Source organism: Bubalus kerabau, chromosome 2 (assembly GCF_029407905.1).
Source record: "Bubalus kerabau isolate K-KA32 ecotype Philippines breed swamp buffalo chromosome 2, PCC_UOA_SB_1v2, whole genome shotgun sequence".
NCBI lineage: Eukaryota > Metazoa > Chordata > Mammalia > Artiodactyla > Bovidae > Bubalus > Bubalus kerabau.
The window spans coordinates 173473476-173495507 of NC_073625.1; the positions used below are offsets into that span (position 1 = coordinate 173473476).

Genomic DNA, 22032 nt, shown 5'->3' on the forward strand with positions numbered 1-22032 from the left:
CCCCTGGTACTGCCAAGGCACTTGCTGCTCCTTGTGTGCTGGCCTTGGGGTGTTGCTGGAACACTCCTCATTTATCTTCAGGCTCGCTCCCTCCCCTCCTGTGTCTGTTCACAAATGCCACCTCTTCAAGGAAGACTATACTCAACCGTCTATTTAAAGTCACTCTAGGGACTTCCCTGGTAGTCCAGGGGTTAAGAATCTGCCTTGCAACGCAGATGATGCCGGTTCGATTCCTGGTCAGGAAACTAAGATCCCACATGCCAGGGGTTAACTAAGCTCCTGTGTTACAACTACTGAGCCCACGCACTCTGAAGCCCATGTGACACAATGAAAGATCATGCAACAAAGATCCTGAGTTCTGCAACTAAGACCCAGCACAGCCAAATAAATAAATGCTAAGATAAAAATAAAGTCACTAAATTCACATGCCTTTTGGCCCTATAATTCTACTTCTAAGAATTTTCCGTATTGCTATATTTGCACCTGAAAGTGTGTGTGTGTGTGTATTAGCAAACTATAAAGCTATTTGTATTCGAGGATAAAAATAAAATAAAATCACACCCCAACCATTTTTTCCTTCCCCAGGTTCCCAAACTTACTTACCTTGATTGTTTTTTCCTTTTTTCCATAGCAGTTATCATCTTATAGTAAACTATAGCTGGTATATATTTGTTATGCTTTTTAAAAGTTGTCTGACTCCCCCCACTGCTCACACAGACACACGTACACAAGCATACTGTGTTCCCAGCCCTCTCCTCGGGGCAGGGATCTTTGTTTTATGCTCTAACATGTGTGTAAGGAAAGACACAGGTAAACACACACACACACACATATGATAAAGGAAGGAAGGAGCGTTATTCCCAAAATTGCATTTTATACATTGTAACAAGTAATTAAGAAAGCAAACTTGTCATTGGATAGTGAGGCATTCAGGCCTCCTTGGTGGTCGGCAGCGGAAAGCTTCTGTGCCCACCTCTGGCAAGAAGCTACTAGGAGCCTGGGAGTAGCTCACAGAGCAGGAAAGGAAATCAAACATTTGGGCCTTACGAAGCATTGGCCTCAAGACATTTTTGCCTTCAATAACATCCTAGAGGGAAATGGAAAAGCTATAAACAATCTTGTAACTTTTTAGTTTGGTATCTACACTTGTTCATCATAAGTTTTAAAATTTCAAAGGATGAAATTTCTAACATATAGAAAATATTGACATTTAAAAATAAAATCTAGGGTGAGGAGAGGGATAAATTAGGAGTTTGGGATTAACATATACACACTGCTGCTGCTGCTGCTGCTAAGTCGCTTCTGTCGTGTCCGACTCTGTGCGACCCCATAGATGGCAGCCCACCAGGCTCCCCCGTCCCTGGGATTCTCCAGGCAAGAACACTGGAGTGGGGTGCCATTTCCTTCTCCAATGCATGAAAGGGAAAAGTGAAAGTGAAGTCGCTCAGTCATGTCCAACTCTTAGCGATCCCATGGACTGCAGCCTACTAGGCTCCCCCATCCATGGAATTTTCCAGGCAAGAGTACTGGAGTGGGGTGCCATTGCCTTCTCTGATATACACACTGCTATATATAAAATAGATAACCAACAAGGACCTCCTGTATAGTATAGGAAACTATAATAATATTTTATAATGACCTATAAGGGAAAAAAATCTGAAAAAAGTTATATATGTATATGTAACTGAATCACTTTACATGATTCCCTTTTTTCCTGTGTTTTTACTAGTATTTTCATTTTAATAACTCTATAGAATTTTATATTTGAAAGTCATTTATGGGTCATCCTATAATACTTCTCTGTAAAAAAAAATGCTTCACTTACAAGTATTTAAATTTTAAAAATTTGTTGCAATCATAAACCTCTAAAGTATTAAAAAGTCTTCTGTAGTTATTACTCAATGTTTAGACATATGCAATTGATGAATACAATATATTTTATATATTTTGATAAATCCTAATTAAATACAAAAATAAAATTTTATTGACCACCTCTCCCAAAGAGATGGATGGTGCTATTTTATTTATTTTTATAATTAATTCATGTATTTATTAAAGAATATCACTGCTAAAATGAAGCAGACTGCAGCATCAGTGCTTTTTCTCTTTTTTATTGCTATAGTCGTAACTGCTGAGAAATCTTATTCATATGGATGGGAATGGGATAATAGCTTCAGCAGGTTTACTCTCTCTTGTCCTCCAAATACAGGACACCCAGTTCAATTTAAATGTCAGATAAACAAAGAATAATCATTTTAAGTGTATCCCAAACATTGCATGGAACATACTTATAATTAATTAATGGCACCCCACTCCAGTACTCTTGCCTGGAAAATCCCATGGATGGAGGAGCCTGGTAGGCTGCAGTCCATGGGGTCGCAAAGAGTCAGACACGACTGAGCGACTTCACTTTCACTTTTCCCTTTCATGCATTGGAAAAGGAAATGGCACCCCACTCCAGTGTTCTTGCCTGGAGAATCCCAGGGACGGGGGAGCCCAGGGATGGGGTCGCACAGAGTCGGACACGACTCAAGTGACTTAGCAGCAGCATCTAAAATTCAAATAAATCCCAGGAGTTTTATCACAGCAGTATTATTCAATTCTTTGAACTCCTGTGTGTGTGCCAATCACTCAGTCATTTCTGACTCTTTGCAACCCCATGGACTGTAGCCCATCAGGCTCCTCTGTCCACAGGGTTTTTCAGGCAAGCATACTGGAGTGGGTTGCCATTTCCCTCCTCCAGGTGATCTTCTCAACCAAGGGATGGAACCTGTGTCCCCTGTGTCTCCTGCATTGCAGGGGAATTCTTTACCTGCTGAGCCATCAGGGAAGCCCTTGAACTCCTGAGTTATGGGCTAAAAACTATATAGTGATTGACCAAAAAAAAATTTGTGTGTGTGTGTGTAATAAAGTTTTATTAAAGTATAAAAGAGGTAGAGAAAGCTTCCAACATAGACGTCAAAAGGGGGCAGAAGTAGTACCCTCCTGCTAGTCTTTAGTAGGAAGTTATATACCTACTAGCAGGCTGCTAATTAGAGAAAGGAAATATCTCAAAACTCAGAGACTGGCACCAGGCCCCTCACCTCAACATACATTTTGAGATAACATTGGCACAAGGTGAGTTGTCCTGGATCATAAAACAATTGACATGAATCTTGAAGAAAGGCAGTTTTCCAAGCAAAGACATAGTCTCATTAACATGGCTTAAAATAACATTTGCATGAGTAAAACATACTGGTTTGTAATGTCATTTCTGAGTCTTAGGCCAACCGGAACTGGAACCAATTTAAAGAAAGACAGAATCTAGGGTAAATACATAGTTCATTAACATAGTTTAAGAAAAACATTTCCTTGAGAAAAATGCACTGGTTAGTTCAAAGTTTGAGAAAAGTTAAGTTCAGGTGGAACCAGGTATCATCATGGCAACACAGAATTTTATTTTATTTTTTTTATTAAAAAAAATTTTTTTTAATGATCTATTTATAACTTAATTCCTCCTTCAATTTTGTTAAAAGCAAAAATTCAAAGCCATGTGACCTGTAAAACATGATTTATTGCCGAGTTATTAGAGTCATTCATTTTTTTTTTAAACACACTCATATTTTGAACTATCTCTTTGTTTCTGAACCCTAGGGGAGATACTCTGCTCAGATACTTGATGGGGGACAGGTGTGCCTTTCTTTCACAAAGTAGAATGATGATTGTGACCAATGATACCAACCACAGGTACTGGGTCATTATGAAAGGTGAGAATCTGGACATTTTAAGAAACCATCCACATTCCCACAAACGTTGCTACTGGGAAGTTTGTGTCTACTCTTTGTCTTAATGTGTTTGGGCTGTTATAACAAAACACCATAGACTGGGTGGCTTATAAACAATAATTGTTTTTCACAGTTCAGAAGAGGCTGGGAAGTCCAAGATCCAGGTACCAGCAGATTCAGTGTCTGGTGAGAGCCTGCATCCTGGTCCACAGATGGCTGTCTTCTTGCTATAATCCCACAAGGTGAAACAGTAAGGGAACTCTGGGGTCTCTCTCTCTATTTTTGGCTGTGCTGGGTCTTCAGTGTTCTTCCCTTATGGCTTAGCTCGTAAAGAATCTGCCTGCAATGCGGAAGACCTGTGCTTGATCCCTGGGTTGGGAAGATCCCCTGGAGAAGGGAAAGGCTACCCACTCCAGTATTCTGGCCTGGAGAACTCCATGGACTGGGTTTGTGCACAGGTCTTCTCTAGTTGCAGAGAGCGGGGGCTACTCTCTAGTTGCAGTGCTTTGGCTTCTCATCATGGTGGCTTCTCTTGCTTTGGAGCATAGACTCTAGAGCACACGGGCTTCATTAATTGCAGCTTGTGGGCTCAGTTGCCCTGCAGCATGTGGAATCTTTCCATGTCTCCCGCATTGGCAGGTGGATTCTTAACCACTGGGCCACCAAGGAAGCCCAAGATTAGTGCTCTTGTCAGAAACCAGAGAGCTTGCTCTGTCTGCCTTCACACACCTAGGAAAGGCCCTGTGAGGACAAAGCAAGAGCGGGGCCATCAGCTGGCCAGGAAGAGAGCTCTTATCAGGAACCAAAGCAGTTGTAACAGATGACCACAAACTTAGTGGCTTAAAATGGTACACGTGTATCATTTTACAGTTCTGGGGGTCAGAGTCCAAAATGGCTCCTATAGGCAAAAGTCAAGGTGTCAGTGGACCCGCATTCCTTTTGGAGGCTCTGAAAAGAACTTGTTTCCTCATCTCTTCTAGCTCCTACAGGCCACCATGGCTTATGAACACTACCTCACGTCACTCCAACCTCTCCTTCCATTGTCACACTTCCTTCTCTCTGACTCTAACTGCCTGCCTCCCTCTTACAACGATCTTTTTGCCATGTGAGCAAAGATAGTCACAGGATCTGAAGATTAGGACAAAGACATCTTTGGGGACCTGTTATTCTGTCCCCACACATTCTCAGGAAGAAGAATCTCCATGAATCACTGGGAAGGTCACCTTTAATTGCAAAACAAAGGTTCTGTCTTTTAGGCGGCCCCAATGAGCCTAGGAGAATCCCAGGGACGGGGGAGCCTGGTGGGCTGCCGCCTGTGGGGTCGGGCAGAGTCGGACACGACTGAAGCGACTTAGCGACTTAGTGAACGAGCCTAGGACCAAGTTTCCCACAGCTTACCTTGGAGCAGCGGAGGGGGGCTCCCGGTGTCTGGTGAGGAAATGGCCAGTTGGTCTTTCCCCTGCATCTCTGCATACTCTGCCAGGGGTCTGAGGAGACCCAGAGCTCCAGAACATTGCAAGTAATTGCCACCGAGGTGCAGCTCACTGGGGAAGGGGCGAAATACGCTGTTAATTTGATATTTTTTCCTCTCTGTCACATTTAGATTTGAGGTCTTCACCTCATAAAATAATAGACCTAGTTACAAAATAATACATAAATAATCATAATAAATAATAATAGACCATGTCATAAAAAATAGACCTAGTAACCGCATCAGCTGTCCAAAACAGGCATTTAGCACAACACCCTTGATTCTCAAATATAACTAAAGGATCTTTCTATTATAATTAAGAAAAGAAAAACAAAATAACTAGAGGAGGAAAACATGATGAGAAACATAATAAAAAATCTAAGAACTCATGGGTTAGCAGGCTCTGTAAGTAAGTGTTTATATAACTCAAGACGCAACAGTGTCAAGATGTGACGGGGCGGGGGTGGCGGGGAGCAGGGGACCCTCTCACCGAATGGCACTGTGGCATACGATGGAGCCCAGCCTCGGTCCATTCTGTGGCCCCAGACCACAGTAGCGCAGACTGAGGCTCTGAAGCCTTTGGTTGTTCTCCAGGCCTGAGAAAATACTCTCAATTTCTTCATGTGTAAATCTAAAAAGAAATGATAGGAACTTTAAAATTTATGCTACCCATTGGATTATTAATGTTAAGTACTTCCAAGGCAGTGAGCAGCACTTTTGCTGGTCCTCAGTTTAGGCTTCCAGGGCTAGGGCTGGGTGTGGGGTTCAGCTGGGATGATTGAGGGAGGCAGCCTGCATGTGGAGGAAAGGGGACCCGGAGTCTGCCTCCTGGGCAAAGAGAGCAGAGGACTGTTTGAAGTACCCATTCAAGGGAGCAGATGGAGAGCAAGTTGTGAATCCTGAAGATGAGAGAGGTGGCCCAGTTGGCAGTCTGGGAAGACTCAGTGGTACCAGGACTCTGTAAGGAGAATCCTCTTAAGCCATGTCCACAGCAGGTTCAGTAAAGTTAAATCTCTCAGCCCTCCTTGGCCCTGAGGTCCTCTTGCCTTAATCTGCACAATCCCTAGAGTTTCAAAGTGAAATCACACCCATCATCTCATTCATGCCAGCAACAGCCTCTGCGGGTAGGTAGGGATTAGATCAAGAAACTGAGGCCCAGCAACATGTTTGGGGAATTTGCAAAGTCAAGGCTTGAACTTTAAAATAAAGTGAGAACTTGCCTGGTGGCACAGGGCTTCCCAGGTGGCTCAGATGGTTAAGAATCTGCCTGCAACATGGGAGACCTGGGTTGGATCCCTGGGCTGGGAAGATCCCCTGTTGGAGAGCATGGCAACCCACTCCAGTATTCTTGCCTGGAGTATCCCATGGACAGAGGAGCCTGGCAGGCTATAGTCCATGGGATCACAGAGCGTCAGACACGACTGAACAACTAAACTCATACATACTCCCTGGTGGCACAGTGGATAAGAATCCACCTGCCAATGCAGGGGACATGGGTTCGATCCCCGGTCCAGAAAGATTCCACATGCCACAGAACAACTAAGCCTGTGTACCACAACTAGTGAAGCCCACACGCGCAGAGCCCATGCTCTGCAGCCACCATGATGAGAAGGCCATGCCCATCAACGAAAAGTAGCCCCTGCTCTCCACAACTAGAGAAAGCCCTCACAAAAGAAACAAAGACCTAGCACAGCCAAAAATAAAAATAAATAAAAATTAAAAAAATAAAATGAAGCAAACAGTATTGACAGAAATATCTTTAAAATTTATAAATGTATTCAACAAGTAATTATTGAGGACCGCAGTGGCTGAGGGGACACAGCTGTGTATGAGAGACAGGGGCGTCCTGCCTGCTGGACTTCATAGTCTATCAGGCAAGACGCTGAGGACAGAGCTCCAGTCCCCAGAGGGCAGTGACCTGCAATCTGCCCATGTTGAGGTCTCAGTGCAGACTCCCAGCTACCCAACCCTGACAGCGCTAGGTGTCAGCAGCAGCAGTATTTCCACTGACAATTAAAACAAGCTGTTTCTTAAAGATGGGAATTCCTTCTTTCTTCCCCGCAGTGCAGGTCTCTGGGTCCAGCACAGCAATTGGAGTCTAGAGGGTCTCCTAGCAGTGGGGTTGGTTCTACTCGGTCCATTTTGGGAACTCTGTGGCTGCTCCTGAATCACTGCATGGTGTCCCGAGGACCCTGTCCTTCTGCTGCCCTGAATTAAGAGACCCTAAGGCTCCTGGTGGCTCAGTGGTAAAGAATCTGCCTACAATGCAGGAGGCATAAGAGATGCAGGTTCGATCCCTGGGTCAGGAAGGTCCCCTGGAGGAGGGCATGGTAGCCCACTCCAGTATTCTTGCCTGGAGAATCCCACGGACAGAGAAGCCTTGGCAGGCTTCAGTCTGTAGGTTGGCACAGAGTCAGACATGACTGAAGTAACAGCATAAGGCTCCTCCCAGCATTTCAGAAACGCAGAGAATCTCCACAGAATATTGACTTTCCCCAGCTTGTGCTGATGGACTTGTTTTCTGTCACCACCGGGGCCCTAATAAGATCCCAGTCCTTTAATGGGGTCTTTGTGTCACTGAGCTACCACTTCTCAGGCATGACTTCGCAGCCCACTGGCCTTTTGAGTACTGGGCACCACTTGGCTCCATGGCAAGAGTCACAGAACCATAGACTTGGGAAGTGGAAGAGATCAGCTCATAGATCAGAGAGGTGGCACAACCGACCCCAGATCACATAAGCAGTTTGAAATCTTTTATGGATTGTAAATTAAGACCCCAGCAATCTAGTATCATTGATCAAAGGTGGACTCTGAATCAGACACCTGAATTCACACCTAGTCTCCATCCCTAAGAACCAAATGGCCTTGAACAAGCCAGTTAATCCCCCTGAGTTTTTCCTTACCTATAGTCAAGGGTTAGAAACAGTACACATCTATCATTATAATCATACATCTCTATGTAATGGTATATATTGATACATATCTACTGTAATGAGAAAATCCACGTCCTGTGCTTGGCAGGCAGTAATAACCATTAGCAAATATTGTCATTATTAGTATTATTGACTTTGACCTCCCCTGACCACTCGGAGCCCAGCCCTCTGAAGGACTTGCTCTGCTCTTGTCTGGCACCATACCTTTCCTCCCACCTTCTCTCCTAGTGAACACTGACCATGTCTATGGAACTGCAATTCCCCTTATCCAAACTACTGCTAAAATGTATATCAACAACTTTTGTGATATTCAGACTTTCCGCCTTGTGCTTTACATAATCAAGAGCGTGTCTCCTCCCTCTGTACACTGAGGACTCCCTTGGACAGTGGCAGTGCCTTAAGTACACTTATATCTTCCTTAGCAACAAACACCATGCCTTGGACAAACTAGCCTTCGACAAATGTTTGTTGAAAGAATAAACAAATGACTAGAGACTCTTTTTGAGAACCCTAACATTTACTAGGAACATGAACTCTAAGGAAGTTTTAGGGTGTCCTTTGCAGCAATGACTTGATTAGATACAAGGAACTAGGGCATTTCCCTCCCCTGCCTTTGTCTCCCCCAGCTGCCAGCGGGGGCAGGAGTAGGCATGGGGAACTTTGAAGGATCTGCATTCCAGCCTTACCTGCAGTAGTCGAGGACAAGAACATGCAGACTGCTGAGATGCAAAGCCTGCCCAAGCCTCCCCAGAGACCACAGATCCATCTTGCAGTCAATGAGTTCCAGGGTGGTAAACGGGCAGCGGGTGTGCCCCTTCGATTCTAGAAGCAAAGCCTGAGAATGCAAGGTTAAAAGTGCAGACACAATGAAAACATGATCTGTGTTTGTTTTTTTATATTCGAGTTTTTTCTTCATTTAACTTTTAAACACAACTATGGTTGAATATGATATGTGTTTTTATAAATTACTTCAAAGTCACTTATGTTAATTATTCAACATTTTGGCCTCTAAGATAACTTTCTAGTTACCCAAAGAGAAAGTGGCATGAAAACAAAATAATTTCCCTTTAAAATGAAGACTCACTAGGAATTCCCTGGCTGTCCAGTGGTTAGGACTCCAGGCTTTCACTGCCAAGGGCCAGGTTTCGATCCCTGGTTAGGGGACTAAGATCCCACAGCCGCTTGGCGTGGCAAAATACATAAATAAATAAAAATTTAAAATAAAAGATAAAATGAAGACTCATTGAAGAATTGTACAGGAAACATCAAGCTTTATGATGAGAGAGAATATACAGTAGCACAATATAAGCACAAGTCTAAGGCAAGGTCATTTCTTGCTGTAACGAAGGATCCCAATGACAGTGAAATTCCAACCTGATAGGAAAAAGTATTTAAAGCTAAAAAACATGAAAGCTGCCTTTTTAGCAATTAGAATCACCATGACCTGAGGATTCCCTCAGTACAGAATTTAAACCTGAAAGTGACTTTGGTAGGGTTTGGAGGATGTAGGGTTTTGTGAGGTAATGACATGTGGGTCAGAGACAGGATTCCAAATTACAGCTTGGTTGAGAATAAAAAAGTCCTTGCAATCTTAACTACAGAGCTGGTGCCTGAGGCTTCTTTAATGAGAGAAAGTCTAGTTTGAGTGCTGGATCAGATTTCTCAAGCTGTATTTCTGACAGAGGAGGCCATGTGGCACATCCCTGCTGATGTTAACATTGGTCTGTGCAAAATAAACTCTGGACCAGGTCCTAAAGATCTCAACCAGTGGTTTGCAGGGTTACCCGCCCTGCTGTGGGCAAGACCATGGCCGTCAGTCTGATAGAATTTCTCAGCAGCCTTCAGCTGACCGAGAAAGTGAAAAAGTAAAAGTGTTAGTTGCTCAGCTGTGTTCGACTCTTTGTGACCCCATGGACTATAGGCCACCAGGCTCCTCTGTCCATGGGAATTCTCCAGGCAAGAATACTGAAATGGGTAGCCATTTTCTTCTCCAGGGTATCTTCCCCACTCAGGGATCAAACTCAGGAATCTCCTGCATTGTAGGCAGATCCTTTACCATCTGAGCCACCAGGGAAGCCTGTAGATTACCAAGAGGGCTACATTTTAAGGAACTGTTAAGGGTCACTTTTAACATGCATGAATAGCATTCTCTTTCCAATTTGAATGAACTGAGTACCTGACTGAGCCTCTGAATAAAAAAAAAACGAAAAATTCTGTTTATATATTTAAAATACCTTTTTAAAGATTCATTTTAAAATTAAAGTCAAAAACATATAAAATTTACCATTTTAATAACTTTTAAGTGTACATCTCTGTGGCTTTAAGTGTATTCACACTGTTGTGCAAGCCCCCTCACCATTCATCTCCTGAATGTTTTCCATCTGTCAAAACTGAAACTCTGTACCCATTCAACAAAAGCTCCCATTGTCCTCAGCCCCCAGCCCCTGGCAACTGCCAATTCTACTGTCTGCTCTATGAATTTGACTACTCTAGGTACCTCATATAAGTGAAATGATACACTATCCTTTTGTTTCTGACTTACTTCACTCACTTCAAGGTTCATCCATGTTGTAGCATGTGTCAGAATTTCCTTCAAGTTATGTCCAACCTAGATAGCATATTCAAAAGCAGAGACATTATTTTGCCAACAAAGGTCCATCTAGTCAAGGCTATGGTTTTTCCAGTGTTCATGTATGGATGTGAAAGTTGGACTGTGAAGAAAGCTGAGCACCAGAGAATTGATGCTTTTGAAGTGTGGTGTTGGAGAAGACTCTTGAGAGTCCCTTGGACTACAAGGAGATCCAACCAGTCCATTCTGAAGGAGATCAGCCCTGGGATTTCTTTGGAAGGAATGATGCTGAAGCTGAAACTCCAGTACTTTGGCCACCTCATGTGAAGAGTTGACTCACTGGAAAAGACTCTGATGCTGGGAGGGATTGGGGGTAGGAGGAGAAGGGGATGACAGAGGATGAGATGGCTGGATGGCATCACTGACTCGATGGACGTGAGTCTGAGTGAACTCCGGGAGTTGGTGATGGACAGGGAGGCCTGGCGTGCTGCGATTCATGGGGTCGCAAAGAGTCGGACACGACTGAGCGCCTGAACCGAACTGAACTGAATATCCGACTGTATGTATATACCATATTTTGTTTACCCATTGGTCTGTCAGTAGATACTCGGTTTGCTTCCATCTATGGCTATTGTGAATAATGCTGCTATGAACATGAATGTATAAATAATCTCTTTGAGACCCTTCTTTCAATTCTCTTGGGTACGTACTCAGAAGTGGAATTGCTGGATGATATAGTAGTTCTCTATTTTTAATTTTTGGAGGAGCCACCATACTATTTTCCATAGTGGCACCATTTTACATTTCCACCAACAGTGTACAAGGGTTCCAATTTCTCTGCATCCTCATCAACACTTTATTTTCTGCTTTTTTGAATAGTAACCATCTTAGTTAACATGGGGTGGTATCTCATGGTGGTTTTGATTTGCATTTCTCTAATGATTGATGGTGGCCCCAAAAAAGATTTTCACGACCAAGATAATCACGTTGGTGTGATCACTTACCTAGAACCAGACATCCTGGAATGTGAAGTCAAGTGGGCCTTAGAAAGCATCACTACGAACAAAGCTAGTGGAGGTGATGGAATTCCAGTAGAGCTATTTCAAATCCTGGAAGATGATGCTGTGAAAATGCTGCACTCAATATGCCAGCAAATTTGGAAAACTCAGCAGTGGCCAGAGGACTGGAAAACGTCAGTTTTCATTCCAATCCCAAAGAAAAGCAATGCCAAAGAATGCTCAAACTATTGCACAGTTGCACTCATCTCACACACTAGTAAGGTAATGCTCAAAATTCTCCAAGCCAGGCTTCAGCAATACGTGAACCATGAACTTCCAGATGTTCAAGCTGGTTTTAGGAAAGGCAGAGGAACCAGAGATCAAATTGCCAACATCCGCTGGATCATGGAAAAAGCAAGAGAGTTCCAGAAAAACATCTCTATCTGCTTTATTGACTATGCCAAAGCCTTTGACTGTGTGGATCACAATAAACTGTGGAAAATTCTGAAAGAGATGGGAATACCAGACCACCTGACCTGCCTCTTGAGAAACCTATATGCAGGTCAGGGAGCAACAGTTAGAACTGGACATGGAACAACAGATTGGTTCCAAATCAGGAAAGGAGAACGTCAAGGCTGTATATTGTCACCCTGCTTATTTAACTTATATACAGAGTACATCATGAGAAATGCTAGGCTGGAGGAAGCACAAGCTGGAATCAAGACTGCTGGGAGAAATATCAATAACCTCAGATATGCAGATGACACCACCCTATGGCAGAAAGCAAAGAAGAACTGAAGAGCCTCTTGAAAGTGAAAGAGGAGAGTGAAAAAGTTGGCTTAAAACTCAATATTCAGAAAACTAAGATCATGGCATCTGGTCCCATCACTTCATGGCAAATAGAGAATAGGGAAACAGTGGAACAGTGTCAGACTTTATTTTTTGGGCTCCAAAATCACTGCAGATGGTGATTGCAGCCATAAAATTAAAACTCTTTGGAAGGAAAGTTATGACCAACCTAGATAACATATTGAAAAGCAGAGACATTCCTTTGCCAACAAACATCCGTCTAGTCAAGGCTATGGTTTTTCCAGTGTTCATGTATGGATGTGAAAGTTGGACTGTGAAGAAAGCTGAGCGCCAGAGAATTGATGCTTTTGAAGTGTGGTGTTGGAGAAGACTCTTGAGAGTCCCTTGGACTGCAAGGAGATCCAACCAGTCCATCCTAAAGGAGATCAGTCCTGGGTGTTCATTGGAAGGACTGATGCTGAAGCTGAAACTCCAGTACTTTGGCCACCTCATGTGAAGAGTTGACTCACTGGAAAATACCCTGATGCTGGTAGGGATTGGGGGCAGGAGGAGAAGGGGACGACAGAGAATGAGATGGCTGGATGGCATCACTGAGTTGATGGACATGAGTCTGAGTGAATTCTGGGAGTTGGTGATGGACAGGGAGGCCTGGCGTGCTGCAATTCATGGGGTTGCAAAGAGTCGGACACAACTGAGCGACTGAACTGAACTGAATGATTGATGGTGTTGAAAATCTTTTCAGGTGCTTCTTGGTCATTTGTGTATCTTCTTCAGAGAATGTCTATTTAAGCCCTTGACCATTTTAAAATCAGGTTGCTTATTTTTTGTTGTTGAGTTATATGAGTTCTTTATATATTCTGGATATTAACCCCTTATCACATATATGCTTTGCAATTATTTTCTCCCTTTTCACTCGGTTGATTGTGTCCTTTGAAGCACAGAAGTTTTTCATTTTTATGAGGTCCGATTCACTTAATGAGTGTGTGTGTGTGTTGCTTGTGCTTTTAGTGTATATCTAAGAAATCACTGCCAAATCTAACATTATGAAGCTTTTCCTCTATGCATTGTTCTGAGAGTTTTAAACATATCTTTTTAAAATGTGTTGATTGACAGGCAGGTTAGGGAGGAATATCCAAAGGTCAAAGAATGAGAAGAAAATGACCCAGAGAGGTATGCAGGGCCCTGAAGCCAGCTTTCCCTTTTGACAGCATCATTAAAGCAGTAGATTTGAGCTTTGATTTTAATGGATCATAGAGTCCAGGGGACAAGGTGAGCAGTCCAACAGGAAATCCTGAATAGAGGTGTGGCTCAAAACATAAAGTGGATTGTAGTGCTATGTCCTTAGAGTAACAAAGAACTAGAAATAAACCCAACTCTTCCCTTCCCCAAAGGATCCCAGGGAAAATGGCCCATCTCAAACAGAGATGGAAAAAAATACATCCCCTGAGAACTCACAAAACTAGCCTTAGCACAGGTTTGCAACTTGAATTAACATCACCAGAATGGTTCAAAAAACCTTGAAAGTGAAAGTGTTAGTCACTCAATAATGTCTGACTCTTTCCATCCCATGAACTGTACCTGCCAGGCTTCTCTATCCATGGAATTCTCCAGGTTAGAATACTGGAGTGGGTCATCATTCCCTTCTCCAGGGGATCTTCCCAACCCAGAGACTGAACCCAGGTCTCCTGCATCACAGGCAGATTCTTTACCATCTGAGCCACCAGGGAAGCCCCAAAGAAACCTTAGATTAAGAACTTAATTTTGGGACTTCCCTGGCAGTACAGCAGTTAAGACTGCATTTCCATTGCAGGGGACACAAGTTCCAACCTTGGTTGGGAAACTAAGATCCCGAATGCCATGCGTACAGCCAAAAAAAAAAAAAAAAAAAAGCCAAAGGGAAAAAAAAAAAAAAGAAGAATTTAACAGCTCTGAGCATGTGGCAGAAAAACCTGTAAATATTCTCTGGAGAGAGCTATCTGCAAATCAGAGCTCAAGAAATTGCCATAGCTATTTTTGTCCCCACAAAATATGAACTTACAGTAAAAAAAAAAAAAAAGAAAAGAAATCACAAAAACATACAAAGGAATGCCCTCATAAGTAAGAACCAGTAGAAGCAAGAGTCAGAAATGTCAGACTCCAAAATAATTCAGATTATTGAAATTATTAGACACAGATTATAAGTTTAAACATTCAGATAAATAAGGGACTTTCAAAAAGGCTAGAAACTGGAAAAATTAGTGTTTTTTGTGTTCTGTTTGAGTTTTTCTCCACCCCAGAATCATGATTCTGGTGTTGTTCTAGACTATCTTCTAGAAACCTTATTGTTTTGCCTTAAATAATATATAATCCATCTGGAATTGATTCTGGGGTATGATGTGAAGTAGAAATCAAGCTTATTTATCTCCCATATTGTGTATTTTAGCTTATCTTTTTGTCCTCAGTGAAAGGATTTACCTGAATTATCTGATTTGCCCTTGCCAGAAGTAAAGTCCTATATATAACTTATGACTCCCTATAAAGGAAGTTCAATATAAAAAATAATGATATTTAATCTATAAGTGTGTTTTCAGCAAACCATCATTCAAGACTGAAGACTATGTGTTATACAATAGCAGTCAAAATTAATAAACATGGAGAAATCTTGACAACATAATGTGAATAAAAGAAGTCATAAAATCACACACAAAGTACAATTCACGTAGGTAAGTAAAAATATGCATGCATATGTAATAAAAGCATAAAAACGTGAATGGGGTTGATACACATCAACTCCAGGCTAGTGGTACCTCCGGGAAGTAGATGGGGGAGAAGAAGAAAGATGGCACTTTAGCTCTTGTATTTGTAAATATCTTCAATATCCATTCCTTAAAAAGTATATTATGCAACGGTGAGTACATAGATGTCAGTTCTATTATTTTTTGCACTTTTATATGTCTGAAATATTTCACTAAAAATACTTTTAAAAAAGAATAGTTTGGAGCATATCAGTCAACAACCAAATAAACTATAGCTGGAACACATGATAATATGCTTACATTCAATTTTAAGGTTAAATGGAGAGCAATTTTTAAAATGCATGACTCACAAGTCTGGCGATCTCTGGGTTGCTCAGTTGAAAGCCCCAGATACAGATCTCTCTCCCCAGCATGTAACACTCATCCTGAACAGTCATGAGCAAAGGTTCCAAGGAAATTGGTAGGATGCCTGGCGGGGAGTCATCAGGTCTTACCAGTACAAACTAGAATGTTAAAAAAAAACTACAGGTGGGCATCATAAACGGAGGTTCATGTGTCCAAATATGTAGAGAAAGAATATCATCATTAGACAACATTAGAAAGACATTACTTATTAACTTTGGATCAAGTGTGCATTGGGGTTCAACACAAACTTAGGGAGTTCCTGCCAAGCTTCATGAAAAGTCCCACAAGGCAGAGATTTTTCCAGCAGGCAACTGTCCATAACTGGGTCAGGAAATCAATTTAGTGGGTTGTTACCAGCTTTTTCTTTATTTCTTTAATGAAACAGAAAAGAAGGGAAATTATCTGAGTATATACTATGCAGTAAAGAATAACTGTCTCATGACACTTTTATTTTACTGACGTTCAAAATCAAAATGGAGACCCAACCAAAGCAACCCAACATAAACAGTTCTTAGGGTCATACAGATTCCAGTACTTATATACTGGGTCATAATGTTAATTATATTTCTGATGGTGATTATAATTAAAAATATTTGGAAAATACTGCTGACATGGTTATAAATTTGAATAAAGTTTATGATTAACCCTATGATTAAGTAGTGCAGCCTAATTATAATAACTACAACAGGAAAAAATGAATTAGGCCAATGCAGGAGACACAGGAGACTTGGGTTTGATCCCTGGGTCAGGAAGATCCCCCAGAGGAGGGCATGGTAACCCATTCCAGTATTCCTGCCTGGAGAATCCCATGGATAGAGCAGCCTGGTGGGGCTACAGTCCATGGAATTGCAGAGTCGAACACGACTGAAGCGACTGAGCATGCGCAGGAGCGCAGGTCGGGAAGAGGAGAAGTGGAGAGTGAAAGCCTGAAGGAACATAGTGGGTGCGGGCAGCTGCCCTGAGAATGGGAGTTCAGAAAGAGAAAGAGATTTAGACAGGAACTGTGGGAGGGTTTCTCTGTGGAGGGTGCAATGTAATCACCCTCCCAACCCCAGAAACATTCAGGAAAAATATGGGTGGAATGGATTTGTGTCAAAGTCTTAAGTAATGATATTTAAAGTACCCATCTCTATCTAATTATTTTGTTTAATTTGTTGTCTTGCTTAACACTCAGCATTTTATGAAATCAATAGGTATGTGGTTATTAAAACACAGACTGTCTTTCTGGGCTGGTGATAGAGAAGTTGTGAAGCTGGACAGTCCGTCTTTGGCTGCCAGGCTCCCCCTTGTGGTCTCTCAGGCGCCCCTTCCTGAGCTGACCACTTAACGCTGGCCTCTCTTCCTCCCCTCTGACATTCAACCAGTAGATTTAATCTCAGAAAAGATGTGACATCAGGTTTTTTTCCCCTGAAATCCAAATGATATGCTGTCTTACTCCAAGTGAGATGGGAGGGGTGTGGGTATTTGCAGGTCTAGCCTGATGGCTTGGACGCATCAGATGTCAAGACAAGGAGACATTCTTTTGGAGGGTCGGGAGTGCTGGCGAGGGAGGTTCTGCAATGATGACAAAAGGGATGCTTTTGAGCTGGACTCTCCAGACATAGGGTGGGAGGAAGGGCAGGCTGGCCGTTCCAGAGGTGAAGCGGGGTGAGAACAGGCAGAGCTGCTCGAAGGATGAAAGACAGGGATGGGCAGACTGGGAGAGAGGAGTGGGAAGGTAGGAGGAGTGCCGAGCAGACTGGTGCCAGAGTCAGGCTCTGGACGGCATGCAGGCAGGAACGCAGAGCGGGCAACCCCACCAATTCTGGGCTTGAAGGGATTGAGGACCCATGTTCCTTGGTTTCTTGAGAGGATACACACACCTTCCTGAGAATCCGTTCATGGTTGATGCTGGCTTTCAAGTCCCTTTTGATGGCTGGACACACAGACGTCTGAGTCTGTACACAACGCTTCTCGTATGTTTTCAGGAACTTTTGAAGAGTGGAAACAATGGACTGGGGTGCTCCTTTAGTTTTTCGTTTTCCTTGCTTTTCTCTTGGCATTGTTTCATAGCGTTAGATTCCACTTGGATTCTGAAAACTGTAACTTGCCCTGAAACCCAGCACACAGATATCTTTTTAAGGAGGAGATCACACTTTCCCACTAAAAATGAGCAAATATTGCTGCACACCTTCTCTGAAAATCATAAAGTACTTCACTAATCTTAAAATGAGAGTAGAGAATCAGAGCAGAAAATTTCAATTTGCAAGGACGATACTCATGGAAATGGATTCTTTCTTTTAGAGTGTTTAAAATGGGGGAAGTTCATTGAATTCAATTATAAAGGAACACAATTAACATTAATAGTGGGCTTTACATACTTCCACATTCATATTGATTTAAAAGTGGCATAATTTTTTTCTAGACATAATTCCTGCCACACAGTAATTATAGTGGTTAAGAATGTGGGCTTTGGAAGGTAACAAACTTGGATTTTAGTCTTATCTCCACTACTTGATTTACTGTGTGGCCTTAGAGAAATTATAAACTCTTCAAGCCTCCATTTCCCAATCTGTAAAATGGATTATGGTTGTCATAAAGGTTAAATGAGATGAGTTTATAAAGCACTACACAGTGCCTGGCATGTAGTGATAAGGAAACATTTTTATTATTATTGATGTTATTTTTACTCTGCTGGCTGCAAGAGTCAGTTCTAATTTTTGTCAGTGGGATTGCTGGATCATACGGAATTTTTAGTCTTTTAAGGAAACCTCTATGCTGTTCTCCATAGTGGCTGCACCAGTTTACATTCCCACCGACAGTGTAGGAGGGTTCCCTTTTCTCCACACCTTCTCTATCTCTTATTAATTTGTAGCACAAATTTTTGTTTTATATATTTTGGCACTATGGTATTAATACTAGGTACTTACAAATTTAGAACTGATAAATTTTCCTAGGAGATGTACTCTTTTGACATTACTTAACATCCCTTTTTGTCTCTAGAAATGCTTCATGTCTCAGAGTCACAGATCCCAAAATGTACTGAGATGCGTGGAGGCACTGCACACTTACAGGGCACTTGGGGATATTTTAAATTTTCAAGGGAAAGCTAGTGTCATCTGTTAGAAGCCATACGAACTACTGGGGGTAGTCCACATTTTCAATTTAGGTCACACTTGCATTGGTATCCTATTGCTAGAAATTAGCCCATCACAAGTGAAAAACATTCTAAAAAGGGAGAGTAAACCCAGTAGAATGTAGAGACTCAGGTACTTGGGTAAGGAAAAATCATATTCTTAATAGCTCTGATTGGTACTTTATAGATTATCTAATCCATGTAAGCTATCACTGGGATGACCCACTGTCTCAGGACTTTAAGTGCTAAAACCAGGAAAATACTGGGCAAACCAAAACGGCTCTTCACCCTACCACTCACCTGACCCATGGCCAGCACCCAGTTGTAGCTCCAGCATTCTGCTCATAGCTCTGCCCCAGCAGCTCCTGCAGAGCAACCAGACTTGGCAGCTACCCAAAACCTACTTTTCATCTTGGGGCTGGTCTAACTTCTTCTTTTATATGGAACAAAAATGAGGCCCAGGAAGGGAGAGAAGGGATTTGCTCTGACTGAAAACAGAACTGAGCGTACTGATTCCCAAGACCATTAAAAAAATTTATTGGCATATAGTTGTTTTACAATGTTGTGTTAGTTTCTACTGTACAGCAAAGTGAATCAGTGAATCACTTTGAATCAGCTATATATATATATCCCCTCTTTTTTGGATTTCCTTCCCGTTTAGGTTACCACCAGGCACTGAGTTCCCTGTGCTATACAGTAGGTTCTCGTTAGTTATTTTATTTTATACATAGCAGTGTATATATGTCTGTCAGGAAGCATTTAAACAGGAGGCTTCCTGTGTGCTGTTTTGGATCTGTCAGGAATCCTCTGTTCCTTATTAATTCCTGAATATCCAGGAATTAAGAGGAGAGGAAGCCTCTCCCGGGGGGGCTGAGGAATCCAGGCATTTCCTTTATTAGTTTTTCTATACGGTGATAAGTACCCTCTTCCTTTTTATGAAACATATGGTAAAAGTGATTATTTACAACTCTCTTAGGCTATTTCTTTGGAGCGCAGAGGTTCTCTGTGTTGACTTTGCTGCCTGGGCTTCAAAGACCCTCTTGAGAAAGCGCTCTGCGCCTTCACCCCATCGAGAGGGCGCCTGAGGCCTTTGTGAACAGAGCAAGCCCGGTGCAGGGGCTTTGTTGGCTTCCTGCGTAAACCAACAAATATCAGCCTCTTTTTCTCTCCTTTACTTTCTTATCAGTCGACTCCGGACCACCAGGTTCTGGTCCATTAAAGGACCCCAACATGTGTCGGGCTCCCCCAGTGATTCAGCAGTAAAGTATCTGCCTGCAATGCATGAGCCGCAGGAGACTTGGGTTTGGTCCCTGGGTTGGGAAATTCCCCTGGAGGAGGGCATGGCTACCCATTCCAGTATTCTTGCCTGGAGAATCCCATGGACATAGGAACCTGGCAGGGTATAGTCCATGGGGTTGCAAGAGTCAGACACGACTGAAGTGACTTAGCATGCACGCAGTGTATATATGTCAATCCCAATCTCCCAATTCATCCCACCTCCCTTTCCCCCTTGGTATGTACACATTTGTTCTCTACTTCTGCTTTGTAAATAAGAAGGTTTATAACAATTTTTTCGAATTCCCCACGCATAAATACATGGTATTCTGACCTACTTCACTCTGGATAACAGTCTCTAGGTCTATCCATGCTAAGACCATTTTTGGAAAGCATCTCAAGTGCTGCTTATCATCAGGCAATTGGCAAACACTGTATAGCACCATGGGAGACTGTGTGGGTGGGGAGGCGGTGGCCCAGTTCACAGGAACAGGTTTGAATCCTGTTTCTGTCCATTACCAGCAGGGTGATCGTGGGTAATCAACTTGTCTTCCTTGAACCTCATTTTCTTCATCTGTAAACATGTTGGGAATATTAACTGTTTGACATTTGTGAGGATTATATGAGATAACAGTTGTAAAGATTTTTTCATCAGTAAGATGGAGATGATGGTGACAAAGAAGTGTTATGGGGAATAATGAGTTACTACTACTACTACTACTAAGTCGCTTCAGTCGTGTCCGATTCTGTGCGACCCCAGAGACGGCAGCCCACCAGGCTCCCCCGTCCCTGGGATTCTCCAGGCAAGAACACTGGAGTGGGTTGCCATTTCCTTCTCCAGTGCATGAAAGTGAAAAATGAAAGTGAAGTCGCTCAGTCGTGTCCGACCCTCAGTGACCCCATGGACTGCAGCCTACCAGGCTCCTCCGTCCATGGGATTTTCTAGGCAAGAGTACTGGAGTGGGGTGCCATTGCCTTCTGAGAACAGAACCTGACACATAGCAGATGCTAAGGAGGGAACCTGAGGCATACTGAGTTTATGTGATTTGCCTAAGGGCAGACACTGGTAAGTGGTGTAGTTGGGATTCAAATTTAGACAATCTAGATCCACAGCCCCAATTTGTAAACACTCTAAGGTACCATTTGTTAGAAACTGTTATGAATTGAATGTTTTCACCTCCCCTCCCCTTCAAATTCAAATGCTGAATCCCCACTGTGATGATATGGGTCCTTTGGAAGGTAATTACAGTTAGATAAGGTCATGAGGGTGGGGCCCTAATGATGGGATTAAGAAGAGATACCAGAGCTCACCTCCAACCCATCCACACCCAAGCTGTTGAATCGGCCATCACCTACAAACCAAGGGGGCTGCCCTGGTGGCTCAGATGGTTAAGAATCTGCCTGCAGTGCAGAAGACCTGGGTTCAATCCCTCAGTTGGGAAGATCCCCAGGAGAAGGAAATGGCTATTCACTCCAGTATTCTTGCCTGGAGAATTCCATGGACAAAGGAGCCCTGTGACCATGGAGTCACAAAGAGTCAGAACAATTGAGCGACTAATACTTTCTTTCCCTTACAAACCAAGAGAACAGGCTTCAAAATGAAATCTATCTTACTAGTATTTTCATCTTGGATTTCCCAGCCTCTAGAACTGTGAAAAACATTTCTGTTGTCATTGGTATTCTATTATGGAAATGGCAATCCACTCCAGTACTATTGCCTGGAAAATCCCATAGACAGAGGAGCCTGGTAGGCTACAGTCCATGGGCTCGCAAAGAGTTGGACATGACTGAGCGACTTCACTTCAAGCTGACTAAGATGGTACTACCCAATATTGTTTGTTCAGTCGCCAATTCATGTCTGACTCTTTGTCACCCCGTGGACTGCAGCATGCCAGGCTTGCCTAGCCCTTACCATTTCCAGAGTTTGCCCAAGTTCATGTCCATTTAATCAATAATG

General features: G+C 42.7%; 1 protein-coding gene across 2 annotated transcripts in view; it reads right to left on the minus strand.

Annotated features, from left to right (window-relative positions):
- LOC129644103 (uncharacterized) overlaps positions 1 to 22032 on the minus strand; it is a 32390-nt gene that overhangs the window by 8785 nt on the left and 1573 nt on the right. For both annotated transcript variants that reach the window (XR_008710740.1, XM_055569492.1), the window contains exons 3-7: positions 17548 to 17776; positions 15631 to 15783; positions 8855 to 9003; positions 5726 to 5866; positions 5163 to 5308 (exon numbers count right to left, since the gene is read on the minus strand). Coding sequence is in view for 1 of the 2 variants with exons in the window: in XM_055569492.1 (XP_055425467.1) it covers positions 5163 to 5308; positions 5726 to 5866; positions 8855 to 9003; positions 15631 to 15783; positions 17548 to 17727 (769 nt within the window). In the remaining variant the exon portion in view is untranslated. The remainder of the gene's footprint in view (positions 1 to 5162; positions 5309 to 5725; positions 5867 to 8854; positions 9004 to 15630; positions 15784 to 17547; positions 17777 to 22032) is intronic.